Source organism: Aptenodytes patagonicus, chromosome 1 (genome assembly GCF_965638725.1).
Source record: "Aptenodytes patagonicus chromosome 1, bAptPat1.pri.cur, whole genome shotgun sequence".
NCBI lineage: Eukaryota > Metazoa > Chordata > Aves > Sphenisciformes > Spheniscidae > Aptenodytes > Aptenodytes patagonicus.
Window position 1 is genome coordinate 194,405,879 of NC_134949.1, and position 20,382 is coordinate 194,426,260.

The 20,382-nt window shown below is 44.4% G+C and overlaps 1 protein-coding gene across 6 annotated transcripts in view; it reads right to left on the bottom strand.

Moving 5' to 3' along the window:
- Positions 1 to 739: 739 nt before the first annotated feature.
- Positions 740 to 20,382, bottom strand: part of TSC22D1 (TSC22 domain family member 1) — a 97,191-nt gene continuing 77,548 nt past the window's right edge. For 2 of the 6 annotated variants that reach the window (XM_076363494.1, XM_076363493.1), the window contains 2 exons: positions 3,385 to 3,436; positions 740 to 2,170 (listed from right to left, as the gene is read on the bottom strand). In XM_076363494.1, the coding sequence (XP_076219609.1) occupies positions 1,913 to 2,170; positions 3,385 to 3,436 (310 nt within the window). In that variant the 3' untranslated portion in view covers positions 740 to 1,912. Of the gene's footprint in view, positions 2,171 to 2,265; positions 2,413 to 3,384; positions 3,437 to 3,577; positions 3,586 to 3,882; positions 4,116 to 20,382 lie in introns of those variants that run through there. The other 4 variants (XM_076363507.1, XM_076363524.1, XM_076363535.1 and 1 more) reach the window with 4 other exon arrangements.

Consider the following 20,382-nt stretch of genomic DNA (forward strand, 5'->3'; position numbering starts at 1 on the left):
GGAAAAAAGTATTTTTTCAAACTGAAGGGAAACAGTTTTGTCTTCGCGCGGGACTGGAAATCCTCCTCAACACTTTCACAAAGCAGAAATAATAAAAGTTTGCACTATTTCAGCTCACAAAAAATAAAATTATGAAATAATCAAGGCAAGAGCTGTGGAGATGAAAGTGAGAAATTCTTGGACATCGAGATTTCAGCTTGGTCTCATCACTAGAAGTTTTCGAGAGAAGGCGGCGCTATGGCTGACCTGCTGGGGAAGCTGTAATGCCCACTGCCTTTCTCATCCCAAATTCAGCTCATCCAGAGCTGCTGCCAGCACGGGATGACCCGCGTGCCCAGGCAAGGGGGCAGTTTGCCGCTAGGGAACAACTGTTGCACGAGATTTATACGTTTACGGCCGATCATACAGCAGAAGTCTGTGCTCCTGCTTATCTACTACTCGACGTATAGAAGGCACCCAACAGTCCTGACTGTGTAGGATTGGACCAAAACAAGGAGTTTTCCTCTTAGTCAGGCCCCTTACTCCTCCCTCCTTCATTTTTGACTTCATACCCGCTGCCTTTTTAAGAAACTGTGGAAAGCAGGAGCTGCATTTTTAGCTGAAACTTTGAGAAAGCTCTGAAGCCGGCAGACAGGATCTTGCACCCAGACCTATGCTTCCTGACCTCACTGCTCATGTAAAACTGCATTGCAACATGTTGAAAGCAACTGCAGTTGACATTAGTACAATATACAAACAGTGATTTATCAACATTGTATGCTTTATTGAAAGTTGACAAGTGCAACAGTTAAATACATTGACGTGTTACAACTGTTTAGAGAACATGCACAAAAACATATGCATACTACTATACAGATCATATGCAAAAAATCCATACTGGGAAGTCCAATTTTTTTTTTTTTTTTTTTTTTTAATTCTTTGCTAGCACAGGGTTTGATAATTTTTGGAGTGGTTTTTCCTGTCTTGAACCAAACTACAATGAACAAAGATTTACTTCAAGATCATCAGCAGCCAGGGAACTTCAGAAGTTACACAAACAGCATAAATCTGCCAAATTCTGAACAGTTGCGTAGGTGCATTCTTATTTATGTAGCATCAAAAAAAAAAAACAACTTTCCAAACTTCTTCAGATCAGCCAATGAAACAACTAAACTTCAATCTGTACAACCTAAATAGTTACAGTTTTCTATTTTACAAAGTAATTACACTAAATACACAAATATACAGTAGGCAAATAACCTTCATTGTAATTATCCTATGACCCAACTGTACGTCACCTACCTGCTTTCTATATATAATACAGCTTTATGCACCTGTCCACTGCTTCAGAAAACGGTGCAGATATTTGCACTTAAGGTTTCAGGTGACAATTAAGTGTTAAACACTGAATTTACCTTTCTCCCTATTCCTCTTAAGATCCTATGCACCAGTCCTCACTTTGGAACCCCAGTGCACTATGGGGGATTGAGCCATCACTTTTTACTCCAGTCTATTTCTTCATATTTCCAAGCTCGAAAAAGCACTTGTATCAGTTATATCACTGGATGAGTGGAAGATTTAAAAACAAACCAAAAAAATTCAGGCATGCAGCTTCATTTCTCAGCCATTTGCAGAAGCTGCTCAAGTCCCCAGTGTACTTGTGCTAATTCTCTGGAAGAAGTTTATTTTATTCAGTCAACCTAAGAACAAAGACTCCTTCAAGCCAAAGGGGGAAGTGAGGGAAGAGACAGACAGATGAGTACGTAATACAGGGGGGAGAAGCCTCTCCTGATGTGTGCAGGGCATGGAGTCCTCAGTCTGCGTTGCAATGTGCACTGAAATGGATGAAGGGTGGCTGTGGCGGATCCCCGCTAGTCCTTCTTGCTCTGGGCAGTCCAGAGGCCAGCGATCACGATGGCAACGACATCTTGAACTATGCTGAAGGCCCTGACCCCTGTGATGCCGGCTGAGCAGGCTGCTGTGTTGTCCCTTGTGACTGGGAAGAGGAAGGCGGGGAACCAGTCTGCAGCTGTGCTTGGAACTGGGCAAGCTGCTCCGGGCTGGCGAGTGTTTTTAGCAGAGTGTTTTCTTGCTCCAGCTGGGAGTTCTTCTCTATCAGCTCTTTGATTTGCTCTTTGAGGACCTCCACTTCCTCCCTTACCGCATACATCAAGTGACTCTTTACCAGATCCTGAAACACAAAAGAGTACATGCATTAGGACAGCAGCCCAGCGCCAGGCCTGGGCTCCCACTCACCTCAGCTGGGGGTGCAGCGGATCCACCTACAGGGAGCCGGCCCGAACCCAGCTCTGCTCCGGGGCAGGAGAGCATCCCAGCAAGGGCCATCAGCCCCCTGCTCATGCCCGCGGGGCCAGCCCCACGGCCAGCAGCGCTTCAGCGGAGGGAGTCGGGCTGGGCAAAGCTCTCCCTCGCAGCGGCCAAGACGTGCCCGGGCTCGGCCACCCCAGCCGGGGACGGTCACGGCGGGGGGGGGGGGGCGGGAGTTTGTCACAACCCGCTGCCTCCGGCCCCGCCGCACACGTGCGGCCCCGAGGCAGGCGGCGGGCCCCGCCCCCGCATCCCGGCCCCGCCCCGCCGCCAGGCCCCGCCCCCCGCGCACCGGCTGCAGCCAGTTCTCGGCGCAGGTTGCCGCATTTCCCTCCCTCCCGCCGGCCGTGCGCGGCCGCGGGTGACGTCAGAGCGCGCCCCGGCCAATGAGCGGCCGAGTTATTTATAGCCGGGAGTTAAAGGCTCGGAGTTTGCCTAGCAACAGTCGGCAGAGGCTCCCGTGAGAACGGCTCCAGGCACCGCTCCAGTAACAAAGGGCGGCCGGGCCCCAGGCGCAGCGCGGCGGGACCGCGCCGGGGGCAGGGCGGGGGCCGGGCCGGCCCCCGAGGGGGAGCCGCCGGCTCCGGGAACCGCGACGCCCGCGCCGGCCGCCGGGAGAAGGGCACAGCGGCGGAGGATGCCCCGGCTGCAGCCCGCGGGGGACGCGCCCGTCCGGCAGGGGTGGGCCCGGAGCGGGATGCGCTTGGCTGAGTTACAAAATTAAGATGAAAAGCACCCCAAAACACACCACACCCCCACACCCCCCAACCAAATGCCGACCCTCCCCCGCCGCATGGAGCCGGGATCAATCGTTTGGGGAGGCAGGAGCCAAAAGCGATGCCGTCATTCCCTCCCCGGCATCGAGAGAAACGTGCGCATTCCTCCCCGCGGGAAGCCTTTGATCAATAAAACAACAACTGCCGAAAAAAAGCCCCCGAAACCGAACCTGTGCCCCCCCCCCTCCTCGGCCCCGCTATAAAAACGCGTCCGCGCAGGGGTTAACCATCGCCCGACGCATCCCGATATTGTTTACCGCTTTAAAGACGAACAAGGTTTTATCCCCCAATCGGTACGTACCATCGCTTGCTCGATTTTGTTGTCGATAGCTACCACGCTTGCACCAGAGGAGCTGCAAGAGAGAAAGAAAGGGAGAAAAAAAAAATTACAACATTAGCAGCATCTGAATTATTTAAGAGACAAGAGACGCGGGCATTGGTAGCCAGTTGGCTGAGAAAGTCATCCTCACGCTGCCCTGCCGCCGCCGCCTCACCGGGATGCTCCAATGCAGCAAAGCAACCTGTGAAGCCGCCCCGAACCCCCGCCTGCAGCCGGATCAAGTATCCCGACATTTCCCCCCCAACGGACCACAAAGATGGAGCTTAACTGCAGGCTGCGGCAGAAGCGCTCCGCGCCGGGGACGCCGTCCCCCCCGGGGAGGGGAGGCGAGGCGAGGCGAGGCGAGGCGGGGGCCCGGTGCCGCCGCTGCGGCTCCCCCGGACAAAGGAGCCAGCCCGGCGTTCACCTGCCCCGCTACCGCCGCGCCGGCAGAGCCCCTCGGACACAACACTTATTTACCTACTGTCGAGCCTCAGGGACGAGTTGTCGGTGCCCAGCAAGGACGACAAGAAAGAAATTGAGAAGTGTCTTAGTTGATAGACTCCTAGATCCATTGCCACCGGTCTACAACATTCGGCATTCATGCAATCGCGGCCAGAAACGCTCCCCGGAGAAATCAGGTCTCCCTCTCTCCGGACGCGTGCGTCTGTGCGAGCGCCGGGCGGCGGGGCAGCTCCGCCGGGCGGCGGGGCGGCGGCGGGGCCGGGCGGCGGGACCCTGCGGGGCGCGGGGCTGCGCTCGGCCAGCTCCGAGGTCAGCGCTCCGCCGCGCCGCACAAAACCTGGCCATCCCGGCCCCCCCATAATTTATGCGGCGGCGCCGCCGCCCATTGGCTGCGCCGCCGCCAGGGCCCCGCCCCCCCCCCTCCGCCGCATCTCATTAGGCGCGCTCCCCCCGCCGCGCAGCCCCCCGGGCCGGCAGCGCCCTGCCCGCCCCGCGGCACCCACGCGGGACGGCCCCGCGCGCGGGGGCGGCCAGGCTCTGCCCCCCTCACCCGTGAAACCCCGACACGCGGGGTGCGGCAGTGCGGCTCGGCGTGCCGATTTCCACCCGCCAGAATGGAGGGGGAATTGAAAAAAAAACCAAACCAATAATAATAATTAAAGGAGCTCGGGAGCGGCGGGGAAGCCCAGCGCGGCCCGGCGGGCTGCCAGCCGCCGCGAGGGGCCGCCCGTTGCCGCGCCGACACCGCCACCTATTGGCACACGGCAGCGCCGCCCGGGCCTGGCCGGGCCCCGCCGCACCCGGCGGCAGTCCCGCGGGGCGGCCCCCGCGGGGTGATTATTAGCGCCGGCTCCCACGGCCGCCCGCCCCGGGGCGAGGTCCACCTGTCCGTACCACTGGCCCCCGCCCGGAGATTCGGGCGCTGCCCGCGGCGCGGCAGATTTTAGCCCGGGAGAATGAAACCCGTACCCGATAGAGCTCTACCCGCTTCGCCTGTGAAAGGCGGCAAAAGCAAGGTACGCACGCACATAAATACACTGATGCACACTGCGGATAAAACTGTTTCAGACTCCTACAGATCTGCTAAAGCAGCAACGATCCCTCTTTATCCCTTACACAGGCCTTATCAGCCCGTAAAACCATTTATGAAAAAAAATATTCAGCCATCAGATCATCCACAAAGAGCACGCACAGCACAAACCTGCAGATTTCTAGCAAGCCAGCTGATACTCCTCTACAGTAACAAGGAAAATGCCTATTCACTCATTTTTAGATCGTACCATACAGCACTTACGGTCTTAGAAGTTGCAGCACATGCATTAATAATGTAGGAAAAATTATCCTCCCACCTAACTGTGGTGTATTTCTCACCAAATGTTACGCTCTCGTGTCACGGAACACAGCCACCACAGCCACAGCCAGCGCAAGTGATCCTCTCTACCAGTAGCAGTTTAGGAGGAGACCCAAGGCTGAATTAGACTACCACAAAATACTGCCACAAGAAACAGCCGACCTCTAAATAAACACTATTCTCTAGACCTGCACTTTCATCAGGCATTACATGACTTAAAGGTACAAAAAAAAAAAGTCAAAAACCTCTTCAATTCTCTACAGCAAAGTTCTCCAAGAACTAGAAGTCCCATACATGTCACAGGTGTTGCTCCCAGAGAAGCAGGAAAGCCAGGAGGCACGGAATAATCATCTTAAAGCTAAATTTAGCATTTGCGTATCTGCATCATCCTTCTTAGTTTATTTATGTTGTCCTAGTCTACTATTCTTTCATTCAATAATGCCAGCAGAGTAGTACAAACTAATCCTATTCCCGAGGTCACATTTAAGAATAAGAGCTTCTCATAGCCGCTTTCCCGGTACCACATACGATGCACATCCCGCAAGGGCACAGCTCTCATCTTGCCCTTCAGGTATATCTGGGGAAGTTGCACAGGATAGAGCCTAACAGGCTGAAAATTAAAGGACCTTTAAAAAAAAAAACCAAAAACAAACAAACCCAAACCTTGCCTGTACTTACTTGCAAACTTAATAGCAAGTAAATTAGAAGCAACACATTAAAACATATGCATCAGGCTCCAGCTTCCCACCTCCTGAAGGATAAACACCAGTCACCATACATTTGTATGTACACTTCAACTTACCACTTTCTTTGCAGAGGTGATGTACTACACACGATGGTACTCATCGTGTCCAGTGATCAAGTGGGCCATTTAATAAACAGCTCCAAAAGCACATCATCTGTATTGGAATCTGTATCAACTTCTGCCCTGGACTTGATCTAAATTAAAGTTTTGTGAAGGGTTGGGCTTGAAAAATCAGTAATGTCTCAAGTGACTCCTTGTCAGGGCAGTTACTCAAGACATTAGAATTAACGAAACTGCAGCTGGACACAAGCTCAGGGGCAATCTCGGTCCCCTGAAGCTCTTAATCAGAAAAGGGCAAATTAGGTGTAAAAAGCGAGAAGTCCTATCTCTGCTAATCAGGTCCTTATAAAATAACTCGCTTAAGATAGCAAACTCGCATGCCTGAACAGACATACCCTTGAAATGGCTGCTTTGCTGTTGCAGGACAGACAGCAAACATTTGTTTGTACATGTAAAAATAGAATCATGGACGCATTCCAGGATGATTGTTGGTGCTGCCATAATGATAATTATTAAATGCCATCATTCTACTTATGACAGAAAAATGATACGATTCTTAGACTAAATTAACAATAAATAACATTGCCTTCTTCTAATCTGTATTAATGTATCTTCATGAAGAAGAGATAGAGATACCAATTCCCACTGAACTCATTAACCATCTTCCATTAACTTCGGTGGGCTTTTGGCAAATTCCTTCATTTATTTTTAGATGCCTATAAGCTGAGTTGTGATTCAACAGAAAGCTGTCAGCTGCGTAAGTAGGACTGCATATTAACATGCATGTTCTGCCTTGCCCCCCTGTAAGAAAGCAAACCATAAGTCTCCCTTTATGGCAGAGAAAGCTCTGAGCTTGCAGATCATCTAGGAAATAAAAAAGATGACATGTACTACTTTCATCCCCAAAACTGGGGAGGGGGAGAGCGCCACTGATCTCCGATGTTCTCGCCTCAACACCCCGTCGTCTGCCTGACAAGGACAGAGACTCAACACTGTATTTAAAGGTTGAGGTTTTGCTGTTGTTTTTTTTCAATATGTATTATTTATGAAATAAAATTTTCTATAGAAGATCTAAGGCAAATAATCCTCCGAACTCCCTTTTCCCTTGCTCGCTCATCTATTTGTCTCCCTTCCTGCCTCCTCCACCACGACATTCAACATACACTTCACTCAGATTATGTTGTTTTGGCTCACTCACCCTCCCTTACAGCATTAGCAGGGAGTCAAGATGACTGTTACTCTTCTTTACATCTCTTTAACACCTCATTAACAGATATTACACGATATTAGACATGAACTCCTCCTGCAAAAGCTTACGATTTTACATTCCTGGGAGCAGAAGTGAGAAAGGCTGCAGAATTCCTCATCTGTGCAAAGTCGCTCTGGGGCTGGATGGATTCATGCCCCTGTTAGACACCCGACGAGGGACATTTCTCGAGAGTGCCCTCACACCGAGGATCACACATGCTTTGGAAGCCTGCATGTCTATGGAGCACCCCAGGTGTTCACAAACTGCATAAAGTAATAGAAAAAGACTCAAGATGGGTTACTGAGAAACGAGCAGGGCAGAATACAGTATAGTGTGAAACAAGTAGCTCACCAGCATCTTTGATCCTCAAATAAATTAACTGCATAAGTTGAAACATATATGGTAGTCAAAGACTTTTTAGCACGCTTCACCTTTTGTAGTGTTTCAGTTCTTAAATCCTGTTTCTCCCACTGAATAATTTCCTCTTGTTTCAATTTAATCATGCTAAGCACTTGAAAAAACACTTTTCATCTTAAGCACATAATGAGGTAAGCTGCAACACAGAATCATTTTGTCTCTATGCAAGTCTGGTTGGCAAATTTCTGTGTGTGCGTTAAAAAAATTCTTTCACTTAAAAAAATTTAGCTTTCAAGTACCTTGTCAATGTATGCTCCCTTCAGAAGCCAACATTAAAAGCCCTAGACAAGCATCTCCTGAACTTAAAATAAATTTCGTCTTTTGACTATGTTGCAAAGAGACTACAACCAGAAACTGTATTAGAGAACAGCAATTTCTGTCACAGCACACTTTCATCTTACACTATAGACAGGTTCAGATCCTGCAGACTTGAACTACAGTTTTCAACTACAAAATAAAAAGTACTGAAGAGGTTAAAAAAATAATCTGTTAATTACTCAAGAAAAGACTACAGTAATTAGATTCTACATGACATCTGACTTTACATTTCACTTGGCATCTAAAAATAGTCAATAAATGGCAAAGTACTATTCTGCCTTAAAATTCATAAATTCAAAACTATTTGTGTATCAACAGCACACACACACACCCCAACCCCCCCCGTATCAAACTTACATAAAATTGGTCCAAGCTAATAACCTAAAGAGGAAACTGTGGCTGCAGGTGACATCAAGGACTAAAGGATTATTTATTTCAATAGGCCATGACTTTTTTCTTCTTCTCAGTAAAGGTACAAGATAGGCTGGAGAAGCTGCCCGATGGGTTTTTTCCCCCCACAGTAAGTCAATTATTTTTTTAACAGACTAAGGATCAAAAAAAAAAAAAAGAAATCACTTTCAGCTAGTCTAAATAAAGATCACAGAATCTCAGCCAACTTCCTTTTCCAGCCCCAAACTTGTAGCTAGGATCTTGATTTAAAGAAACCAAGCCATCGAGAACTTATTGCTCAGCTCTAAAGGCTAACACGTATTTTATTTCTAGTTCGAATTCTGCAGATTTCAATTTACATACCTCTGCTAAATGGAAGAACCTCTTGCTACCAGATATTACTCTATCAGTTTTCCTAAATGTGTGCTTTTCCTCCTCCATAGCAAAGTTATTTGCATCTATAATTTTGTTTGCCAGGAATTGGAGTTTAGTTCCATGAAAAACAGAAAAAAGGGAAAGCTACGCAAGATGCTAGTGAAATGAAGTACTAGATTTGTAATTTTTTTTTTTTTTTTCCAGATGTGCAAGCATAACTAAATAAATATTCAGCGGAAAGAACCTACTGGGGTTCTGGAAATAACCTGCCAGTATCTCTAATCGCAATGCATACACAGAAGTATCATGCTGTGCGCTCTGCACAGGAGACAGAAGGCTGCATTTAAAAAGCCAGAAGATAACCGTCTAAGATCAAAAGACAAACAAGGAGAGGTTCTCACTGGCTCCTTTGAGGATATTCTCTTTCTTTTACAGGCAACTAATTGCTAAGTCAATCCCAGTTGTTTTTAATGAGAATTATAATGATTCTACCAATTTTAATGCTGACAAAACAAAACGTAAGGTCTGTATCAAGTACCTGGATATAGGCAAACACAGATAATCCACTCTTCACTGGTCGGAGAGAACTCTTCAAGGAAATACGAGCCATCTTATAGCAATTTTGATGCGTGGAGAAGGACGTGTGGTATCCCCTTTCCTGAGATCATCCGTAGATGCCCATCTAGCAATGCGATTGGGATGAAGGACCCTATTTCTGTGCACATTCATTGAGTTTCAAAGTCTCCTCACAGAGTCAAGTGAGGTCTATCATAACTCAAAACCTGAAATTGCATCCAGATGCTACACCACGTAAGTTTAAAGAATTATACATTTGCAGTAACATCTAGTTTGGGAATCACAGGCTTCCCTAATTTCATATCCAAGCTTAAAATGAGTACGTGTAAAATATGTAACTTCATTAAAAGTGAAAGCCCTCCTCAGTACCCCATAAACTGCCCTTGCTGAAGGACCGCAAGTGGGAAAAGATCCACCAACCGTGTTAGCATCCTGAAATTTTTAAGTGAGACATCTGAGCAGGAATTGATTTTCTTTCCTCCAGAAAGTGGCACACAACATCACTCTGCATGCTATCACTGTCCCCAGGATGGAAGGGGAGAAAAAACAGTTAGTGCCATAAAGCAGCATATGTAGAAAAGTGATAAAATGTTACAATCTTTAAATTTCACTACCCGAACCACGGAGCTGAAATTCATTTTTCCTTCTTGTGAAATTTGGTTTAAGTTTTAGATTTAACTCATAAAAAGAGCGTTCAATTCCCTGGTCTTATGTGTAGCTTTCATGGGCAATGCTTTTCTCAAAGCCAAGGAGAACACCTCAGAGTAAAAGCCACTTACACTAGCATTTAATCCCACTTGTTCTAACTGTACAACAACGTTTTTCAACCATGTACTCCAAAATTAAATGAAGAGCGGAGGAAAGAGTCACTGGAGCATTTCAAGTTACACCTAACATAACAAAAAAAACATAGCAAGTACAGGAAGTGGTTTGGCACAGTGACACAACGAGCATTTGGAAAGCTGAAGTTCTCTATATTAAACAGCACCTCTGACCCAGGGGGCTGACAGCCCAGGAGGGACTCCAGGATAGTGGCTGACACCCACCCACCCCACGCTACCTTGATAGCACACAGTGGGATTTAGTCATCAAATTTAAAAAATGGCCAATTTAAGTCGTAACTGAGAAGGGTCATCTTTTATTATTTTTTAAACTCTTAATATCTTCTATTTCCTTAAGGCTGCGGAAAAGTCACACCAAGTCACATAAAGTGGGAGTACTACGTCTTATGGACTGGTGCTAATTGTGGAAGGGGGGCATGAAGGACCTTGCGTCCCTCCATTTCCCGTTCCCAGCCCCCTGTAAAGCCTACACCCATTATGCTTTTTTTTTTTTAACCACTTAATCCCTTCCTTCCTCTTTTCCCACCTCCTCCCCTTTTTTCTAATTGTTCCCCTTGAAACTATATTGAAAATCTTGGATCAGCTAATAATTTAGTCACACTTATTAAGAAATTATTTATATGGCATAACAGCTGGCCTACACTTCTCACTGAATATCGTTTTCCCTTTGATGGCCACTTTTCGATTCAACACTTGAAATTAAGCCTGTATTTCCCACAGAAGTATATCATACTAGAAGCCAACTCAAAGTTGCCAGGAACAAAGCCAAAACCCCTCCAATTAACCAGCATTGTCCTATGGTCTTCAGGAACTTCGGAATGAAGTTCCCTACTCCAGCTTCTACGGAAATTATTAAAAATAGTCAATGATGATCAAAGGAGAAAAGTACGGAAACAAAACGTAAGGTAAGACTGCAGTGCGGGAATGGAGCACCCGGGACCTGGAATCCAATCTGCCGTGAACGAGGATGAAGGTCCGCCACTGCTCGGCTTTTGTCGTCGCAGATCACTCATTACCACCCTGTTGTGCAGAACCATTTTTAAGGCCATCCTGTTAAACAATAATAAATCCCCCAACATTGCAACTGGGTTACACATGTAGTAGAATAAAGACAGTAAGGTGAGAGTTCAACGCCACTTTTCTTCCTCAGCAAATACGCTAAGATGACAGACCCTCTATCCAGTTGTCCATTTACACCCCTACAATTTCAGTCTCTTCGCAGTCACTGGCAAATGGCTTCAAAGGTATTACCAATATCAACGAACAAGCAGGTGAATGGCTTTCAGATTAACTCCCCCGGCTCTAATGTGTGTATATTACACAAATTTGTAATACCATATTTCCTGATTTCTGAGTGGTCAAAACACTCTACTTCAGTTGTGCCTGAACCCACAGTTTATCATCTTTTGGTGACTTCCTAAAAAATCTAGGAAAAATTCAAGAGCTGCTGTTCCATCCAAGCAGAATTCAGCCAACAGGCTGAAATAATTCTCATGTGTTTTAAGGTATTTTTATACCTGAGTGGAAACTTTCATTTATAGAAATCAAAGCCCATGTACCACCACCCATTCAGGAAGCGTGGGGGGAATTTCCAGAGACGTGCAAGAATGTGACCTGATTTACCAGATTTATTGCACAGTGTGGTATATCCCAAAGTCTCACTTGCCTTTATCAACCACCACGTTGGGCATTTGCTGGATGATTTCCTGCCCAGCCTGTGCTTCTCCCCCCCACCCCGCTTCCTGTGGAAATGAGGATATGAGAGGAATCTGATGTATGCCCATGCTTTTAACTCAGTACGGCATTGAGAAACAGGTACAGCTAGACACTGGAGTGGGAAACTACTCTCAGGCTTCTTAATCCAGATATAGCTTCAGTGACTTAAGGAGACACAAGTCCTGCTGACTCACGATTGCAGAAATCCCAACAGAGTATCTCCCCATAAAAAACATTTAAGCTTTCCTCGCTGAAGGAACTGTAAAGCAATACTGGTTTGAAATAGAATGCAAGATACCTGGGAAAATACATAAAACTATGAAATGAAGTGTGCTTAAAAATTACTTTAAAAGATACCTGAAGACAGATGAATAGATATTTTAATCTGACCCGACTGTGCTTTATGGCTTTAGAGATGTATCACCCACTTTAGCACAACACTTCTTTCCTGTAACCCTGCCACACTGCAAACCAAAGAGAACAGTCAGAACAGATGTGCCGGCTCAGCATATTTTGAACATGTCCCTGGAGCACCTTCTAGGCCAGAGACTGCAAAGGGCTGGCATAGGTCCACATCCCCTACAGAAGACCCATTCTCCTTCAGGGGGGGATTCAGCCTTCCTCAGTACACTACTGCTCCTCTAGAGGAGACTCAGGCAGTAGAAAGTCCTCCTTTGCCACAGGACTGCATCTTCTAGCTTTGTAAACAGCAAGTACCTCGAGACCGTCGGGTCTGTGGTGGCCACACTGGGCAGACACCACTGACATTTAGCCACCCCTGCGCCAGACATTCTGCAAACAGAAGATCTACTCAATGTTTTAATACACAACTTGCGAAGGAAAGATTACAGCATATTATTTCATACCTATTCAATAACCAGGTAACCATCTTTATGCAGAGTTGGCTAAATTTATGGAGTGGCATCCTGTTTATGAAGCAGCCCAGTCCATTCCCTCATACTGCTGATGCCTACTTTCTAGTGGATATCCACTGAAAATATGGCTCATTAGCTGTTCCAAGAGTCTTTCGTACAAAACAAGGTCTGAGGTCACGTATATACTGTGTCAGGCACCTAACACTTCTTGAAAACAATTACCTCATCCTCCAGAAACCACTGTCATTAAGATGACACCTTGAACCTTTGTAGCTTTAAAAAAAAAGTTTGTTGTTTTAACAAACCCTCAAAACAAAACAAACCCGCCACAAAAAAAAACCCCAGTATCAGAAGTCTGAGACGAGTAACCCACTTAGTAACACATGGGAGTCCAAAACAGCTCCCAGGTACGTTTCCTCATTCTCACACTGGGTGTTAGCCCAGATGCCCAATGGCCACCCTTCTACAGCATCAACACGGTGAGCTGCCACACTGCTGTCAAATTATAGGAGGGAGAGAAAACCCCTGCTGCGAGACAGGATTTAAAGCCCCGCTTCCAGCTTCACTGGTGGAGCCAGGAAACCACTGCTGCAGTGTCCTACCAAGCACAGAGGACAAGTCACCTCTTCCAAAAACCACCCTAGGCAGCCTCCCATCCAGGGAGGCACTGCCTGCTCCCACACAAGGTACTGAACCGGGGAATTCCTCTCTGACTCTTCCTGGCAACTACTAATTGTTGCTAGAGGCTCTGGGCAGGTAACACCAATCAGCAGTTCAAGTACAAGCAATCATGAAAGCTATAAACAAAAATATTTGTAAGTGAGTGTTTGAGTCACAGGGTAGCACTGGTGCAACTGAGATAAGCTCCTGTCTTGAATTAGTTTGCCCAAACCTGTTTTTCAGCCCCATTTCTGAAGAACTCAGCATCTTAAAACAAGCTGTTGATAAACTGAAAAGGGTAGAAAAGAACCATTGAACCGACTCAGAGATTGGGGTTGGGGGAATTTACTTACACTAATGGACTGAAAGATCTCAAGGATCCTTGAAAGGACTGAGACCTGATTTAACTAGAGTGAACAATTACCTTTAAATAGGGAAAACATTAGGTTTCAGGGGCTGTCAGATTTTTGTTTTCATTTTCCATATTAGAGTGCATCTATTTAATATTTGCTTAATGATGAATTAAAGCCTGCCTTTTAAAAACAGTAAGAAAGACTAGTTCATAAATATAGTGATATATAGATAGATATCTATCCCTTGATATCATCAGATAGAGACTGGATGCCCTTCACTAAGGTATGCTTTAAACAACCTGAAATTACTGAAGTCCAGATAAGGATAACCTGAATACAATAGCGCAAGACATACAGAAGTTTTTGTCCTTGCCTTCAGTACTGCTCTTGTATTTTGACCAACTACAGCCCACCTTAATTATGCCATGGGTTGGCAGGTACACCTAGCAACCCCCTTCTTCCAGCTGATGCCATAACCAGAGGCTGAAGCATCTTAGTTCCCCCTGCCAGGCCCACATCATCTGCATTTCCAACCAAGTTTCAAAAAGAAATACGGAAGATGCCACAACGCCATTTTTTCAGTATGAATATGGAGAGGTGTTGAAATACGCGGATCTCAAGTGGACACAGCCACCTGTCTGCAGTCTGCACTACAAGAGAAGCAGATGCTCCTGCATACCCATATAATGGCCATTTCCAGCTGCCTAGTGCTAGACAGCTCCCCAGTAGCACACAGACATTAGGGATCACTTTTCCAAAGCACTTTGGCAGAGCTCCAGTGCCTAAACTCTAGATCTTGGGCTTCATTCTGGCAGCCAGACTTAAACCAAAAAAGTATAAAGTATTTAATTTTATTAAGAGAAAAAGCCCTTCTTAGTATGCTGTAAACTGCCCTTGACAAAGGACTGCAAGTGGGGAAAGATCCACCAACTGCGTCAGTATCCTGAAAGTTTTAAATGAGATGCCTAACCTGGGAATCGCTCCTCTTTCCTCCAGAAAGCCACACACAGCTGGCACACTCTCTCAAACGAGATTCTGTGTCTAACCCAGAGAAAGCCAAATGCTTCTTTGGATTTGGCCCATGCATTCAGTAGGGTCAGTTTTGGAAAGAAAAATATAACCATATGCAACATTAGCCAAGAACAGCTGCAAGAAAGCATAAAGTTTCTCCTTCATTTGCAATTTATGGTTACGTGACAGTCAGCCAGCCTTAATTCACAGAAAAACAACTACAGCAAAACCGGCATCTCTGCAAGAGAAACTAGAGGAAACAAAAAGAAGTGAGACGTAAACAGGAAGTAGCTTGCCGAATAAGAATACAGGAGAAATCATCCAAACTTTTGTGTAGTGTTAACAGATGCAGACTTTGGTTTATGACTAGAGGTGCTACATCATGCTGCTATGTGTATCAGTAAAAATCAGTTATAGCAGAACATCTCAATGCAGAAAGGTTAAAGAAAAATCACACGTCTACTCCATCACACTTTTTTCATTATACATTTTGTGGAATAGATTGGTTCGTGGTAGGAAACAATCTTCTCAATACTACCTTTCTTGTTCAGTACTATATGATGACACAGGTCATTGCTGTATACACACACTGCTCAAGCGTAACATACCTGTTGTCATTGTATTTCAATTGCTCTTTTTTATAAAAAGATTTCCATTATGCTCATTCCTTAGGCTTTCAGATGAATTAATTTAGTACAATTTTAACATTCATTTGAAAGTTCAAGCATGTTTTCAGAAACTATCGATTGCTGATTAAAAATGAGTTTTTAGAAAAAGTTTTCCAATGTATAAATTTATATTCTTTAAAGAGGCACCATTCACAAAGGAAAGCTATTCTCCACAGGCAATACCACAAACATAACAAGAATATCAAGTGAAATGTATTAATTGGTATTTGTCAAAATTTATATGATAAGAGCAAGGTTTTTGGATTTTAAGGGTGTGGTGTAACAAAAGCACTAGTTCAGAGATCAGAAGTTACAAAGAACACATTCTGTGCTCCCTCCCACAGAAGGATATTTGCCTTCTGCACACCGAACAACACTGTAACATGAAAAGTCAGGGCATTTTTTTCCCCTGCTGTCATATATTTTTAACTCAGTGAAATAATTCTTCCTATCCACCGAGTTACTTGGTATTTCTTTTAAACCCTAGAAAGGAACCAGATCAAAAACATGCATTTCATACTTCACTGCTTATACGGAAAAGGAGGTTAATAAATGTAACTTGCAGAAGACTAAGCTGTATTTCAATGCCTCTCCAAACATGTAACAAGACTGATTAACTAAACTTTTCTTTAAACATGTGACAAGACAGAAGATAGTATGTATTATGCATGAAAAACATTTGAATGAATACAAACTTGTTCGATAGTAAGTTTCAAATCATGTTAAAATTCTCATTTTTGGTTTAGCATTATGTGACAAGATTTGGAATAACTGGAAGAACATTTTTTTTGAAAAGAGGAAAGAAAAGCACTGTAATGGCAAACATTTTATAATACGGATTATTTAAAATATTGCAGTAAAGTTTTTAAGACATGTAGCTTTTCAGTGAATAAGTAAACCACTCTGCATGACACAGTACTCTCAACGAGTATGATGCTCCTAGCTTGAAAACAGTTTGAAATAGTTTTAACAAGTGCCAAGCACCTTGGTTTAGGAGAAACATTTTTAAGTACTTGCTCAAACAAAATAGTTTAAGAAATCATTAAAAAAAAAGAGGAAGATAAGTAAATCAAGAATCTAAAAATTAAAAACTTTATAAATACCTCTTTAGATGCCGTTCCAGTTCCAAGAATAACACTTTCATGGTTATTTGGTCAGAGCCTTGTTTCTGGAGAAGTGTCACTTTCATTGATGTATCTATTTAGTACCTGCCGATTAGTTTCCCCCAGACAGAGGGTCAGAAGAAATACCTCTCAGTCCTTGGCAGCTGTAAGATTAGCATTAGCATTCCACTATTAATCACGGGTCCTGAACTCCACAGCACTTTCAAGAATCACAAAGCCTTGCCCGTTAAAGATTATCCACTTGCTTCTATTCAAAGTTTGCAGAGTTTAATAGTGGTTGGTCACGATCAACAAAAACAAGAAGGGCGAACGGTGATGACACTACAGATCCTGAGATCACATGGTGTTCTGTTACATAAAGCATCGAGAGATTAAAACCTTCACGATTATGTTTTCAAATCTCAAACAAATGCATCTTCTTTCAGCAGTGCCAAATTCACCAGCTCTCAAGCCGATTCAGCCTGCTCCCACTTTTTGTAAAGTGGCAGCTAATTCTGCTTAGAGAAAGGCAGCTGAGTTGTACTATTTCTCAAATCAAAGTTTTAGTGCTTAGTGACAACTGTAACTAAACACAGAATCAACAGTACCGGGTTTGCCAAAAAAATATTTTGCACAGGCAAATCTTATCCCTGACTGCTATTATCACAAGAGCCAGTCACGGGAATTACAGACATTGATCTGATTAGAGTCCTCTGCAGACCAGATAAAAATAACTCATCATGTATCAATCCAAAATTCAAATATTGCATATTCCTCCTCACAGAAACACAGATCACCATAAGGAATTTTTGCTGTGTTGTAGTACATCTATACCATGTAACTATGAGCCTACCTACATAGGTACCATCATTAACATTGAAGCAATGTAAACATATTCCTTCCTCTATCATGGTGAATGCTTTTCAGTGCAAACAAAAGTTGACTGCCGACAGTACACTGTAGAGAAGTAAACAAGATTCACCTTCCTAGTCTACACACAAGCTGGAGAGCCGAAGATGACCCTCACCATGGAAATAGCCAGCTACTTGCAGCGTGTGTGCAGGAACCCTCACCACACAAGAGAGCACGGGCATTGATGTTACACTTTTCCATCAGACCGAGATCACAAAAACGCAGAGACAAAACCAGAAATCAAACCTAGCAAATGTTACTTCGGCTTACCACTAACTGCTAAAGCTATGTCAGATGTGTCTCCTCAAGCAGATTTGCCTTGTAAGACTACGTAAGAAACAAAATGGCAGGGCCAAACAAGTTGGCTCAGAGTATGGCCATCTACTACTTAGCTGCATTTCTGTTGTACCTTGCCAAGGCACTGAAGAGGCGACTGATGGCAAGAGAAGCAGGTATTACATGATAAAAAGAAAAGTCTGGCTTGGGGGAGGGAGGGGTAAAACCAATCCTACTTATTAGAACCAACAAGTCTACCATCACACAAAGGGAGTATTTTGGTTAGGAGGTAGAAATGAAGCAAAGAAAGAATGCTTTTTTTTTTTCTGGGCACGAGGGGTGCAGTGGGATTAGTTCCCCATTCCCAGAGCCAAGAGGGAATTCAGATAATTTAAACTGGGCATCAGAGCTACTAACTGTGAAGCAGTGCAGAATACTTCTAAATGGTCTTCCCAGAGCCTGGTATACCTGGCTTGTAAAGACAGAGCACCATGTTCCTTTTAAAGCACACCAGGGAGATTGAAGCAGACAAGTTACACTTTACAATAAATGTTTCTCTCATTACATCAAGTCCATCTCCCTCAGCACAGCATGGAAACTGGTAACAGTCATGGCTTATTTGAGCATTCTCCTCTCACTCCCACCAAAAAGCCATGGAGGTGGGACCACTCAGATGGCAGAGCAGTTGTACTCCAGGATCCTGGTCCTTGGAAAAGAAGCAGACAGGTGTAACGGCCCTATGAGAGGGACACTTGCTCTGAAAGCAGAGAAACTCTTGAAAGCTTCAGGTGGAGACTAACATGGTACAACTGCATATAAAAAAAAGGGGGGGGAAATGATTTGTAGAAGGAAGTGGACTTTCAACAGGCTTTCAAGGAACAGTCAGCTAGGAACAAAGGGAACAATTATAGCAATCAACAACTATTAAGATGAGAAAGTCTGACCCAGTATTATTGAATAACTTCAATATTCAAGATGAAATATTACAAGAGCCGAAGCATCAAGCTGACTAGAGAAATAGTCAAAACCAATTCCAGAAAGCTGAACCAAGACAGAAATTATAATTTGAGTGGCATCCTTACATATCCTTTCATAGTCAGAGATTTAGTACAATAATAATCCCTAATGAAGCCTACTGGTTACATTATCTTATGTATCACATATCCTACAGCCTCCCTTGGCCGTTCTATAAACTACACGGCTGACCCATGGCAGTCGGGCTCAGCTGAGTCTGTATCCCACAGAACTGCACCAAGAGAGCTGATGGCTTGTGGATTTTAAGCTGCCCTTCTTCTAACCCTCTTTAACATCCTTCTTGCCATCTCTGTCACCTTGTATTCCCCTCTGTAAAGCTACACGGTTGACATCAGCTAGGAAGACAATCTTTCTCCATAACTGTTGTGTATAGAGTACATGCACTGGTCACAGGTGTTTTCCAGGATGCCCAAAACAATGAATACACATTGAAGTATGCTGGAGTGGGAAAGGGATGAAAGCAGTGACGTTAACCTTTCCCACGGACAGTCTTTACTTTCTCCTTTCCTGTTCCAAGATGCCCTCTGAACAGGAGCTTCATCACACTAAGGGCTGTGTCAAGACAGTTAAAAACAAGGTCCAGTTAAGTTGTGCACATCTGACCAATACATCGCTCAGCTCCAATGCTGCCCTGACTCAAATCTGGGTTTCCTTTATAGCCAGAAGGATTATTAAATGTTAAGATTACGTGTGTGTGTGTGTGTCAATTTCTTGAGACACAAATCTAAGCACTGAATATAATTTATGAAGATAAATAACTGTACTATCAACTCATGCCCACACACAAAGAGATACTGTAAAAACAGTTATCTTTCCAGCATCCTCCTCATGAGCTTACGCTAAAATCCTTGTAATTTGCTCTGCTTATTAAAAGAAGTCATGTCAGAGTCAGTTTGAAAGTGAAAGGCAAATATAAATATATATATATATATATATATATATATATGATGCAGGACTACTGAATATATTCATCTGGTTCATTCTGCAGAGAAGCAAGTATGCTGCTGGGCCCAGGAAGAGAAGCCATAGGTAGCTGCACCTCTGGTAACACCAATCACCTTTCCTCATGCTTCAGCCCCAATCCTGGGGATGACTTTACAGTAAGGCAACACTCACAGGCTTCATTTGATGCTAATTCTCCAGTTATGCCAAGTAAAATGGTTTATATACCACTGATCTAAAAGCACATAATTCCAACTCATCACCTTTTTATTTGGGGGGTTTTATGCCCCAGAGGAGTCTTATCAGTTCCATTTATCACCTTCATGAAAAACTGCAAAGGATTTGCTTTGTCAGTTACCAGACTGAAATCAAATTAAATGTTAAAACATAACCACTGCAGAGGCAGTTATTATTATTCCAGTAACCACGTGATTTTTCTCATAAGCATTCCCATAAATTTGCCAATTCTGGTTACAATGCAGTCAAGTAATTAGAACTATTGCTCAGTTATGTGTAGGTCAACAACTTACAGGTAATAGAAACCACAAAGAAATTGTGAGTCAACTGGATTAACTAAGCAATGGAACATTTTTACTGCTTTGAAAAATAGCCTCTAGCTGCAACCGAAAAATGCCTGAAGT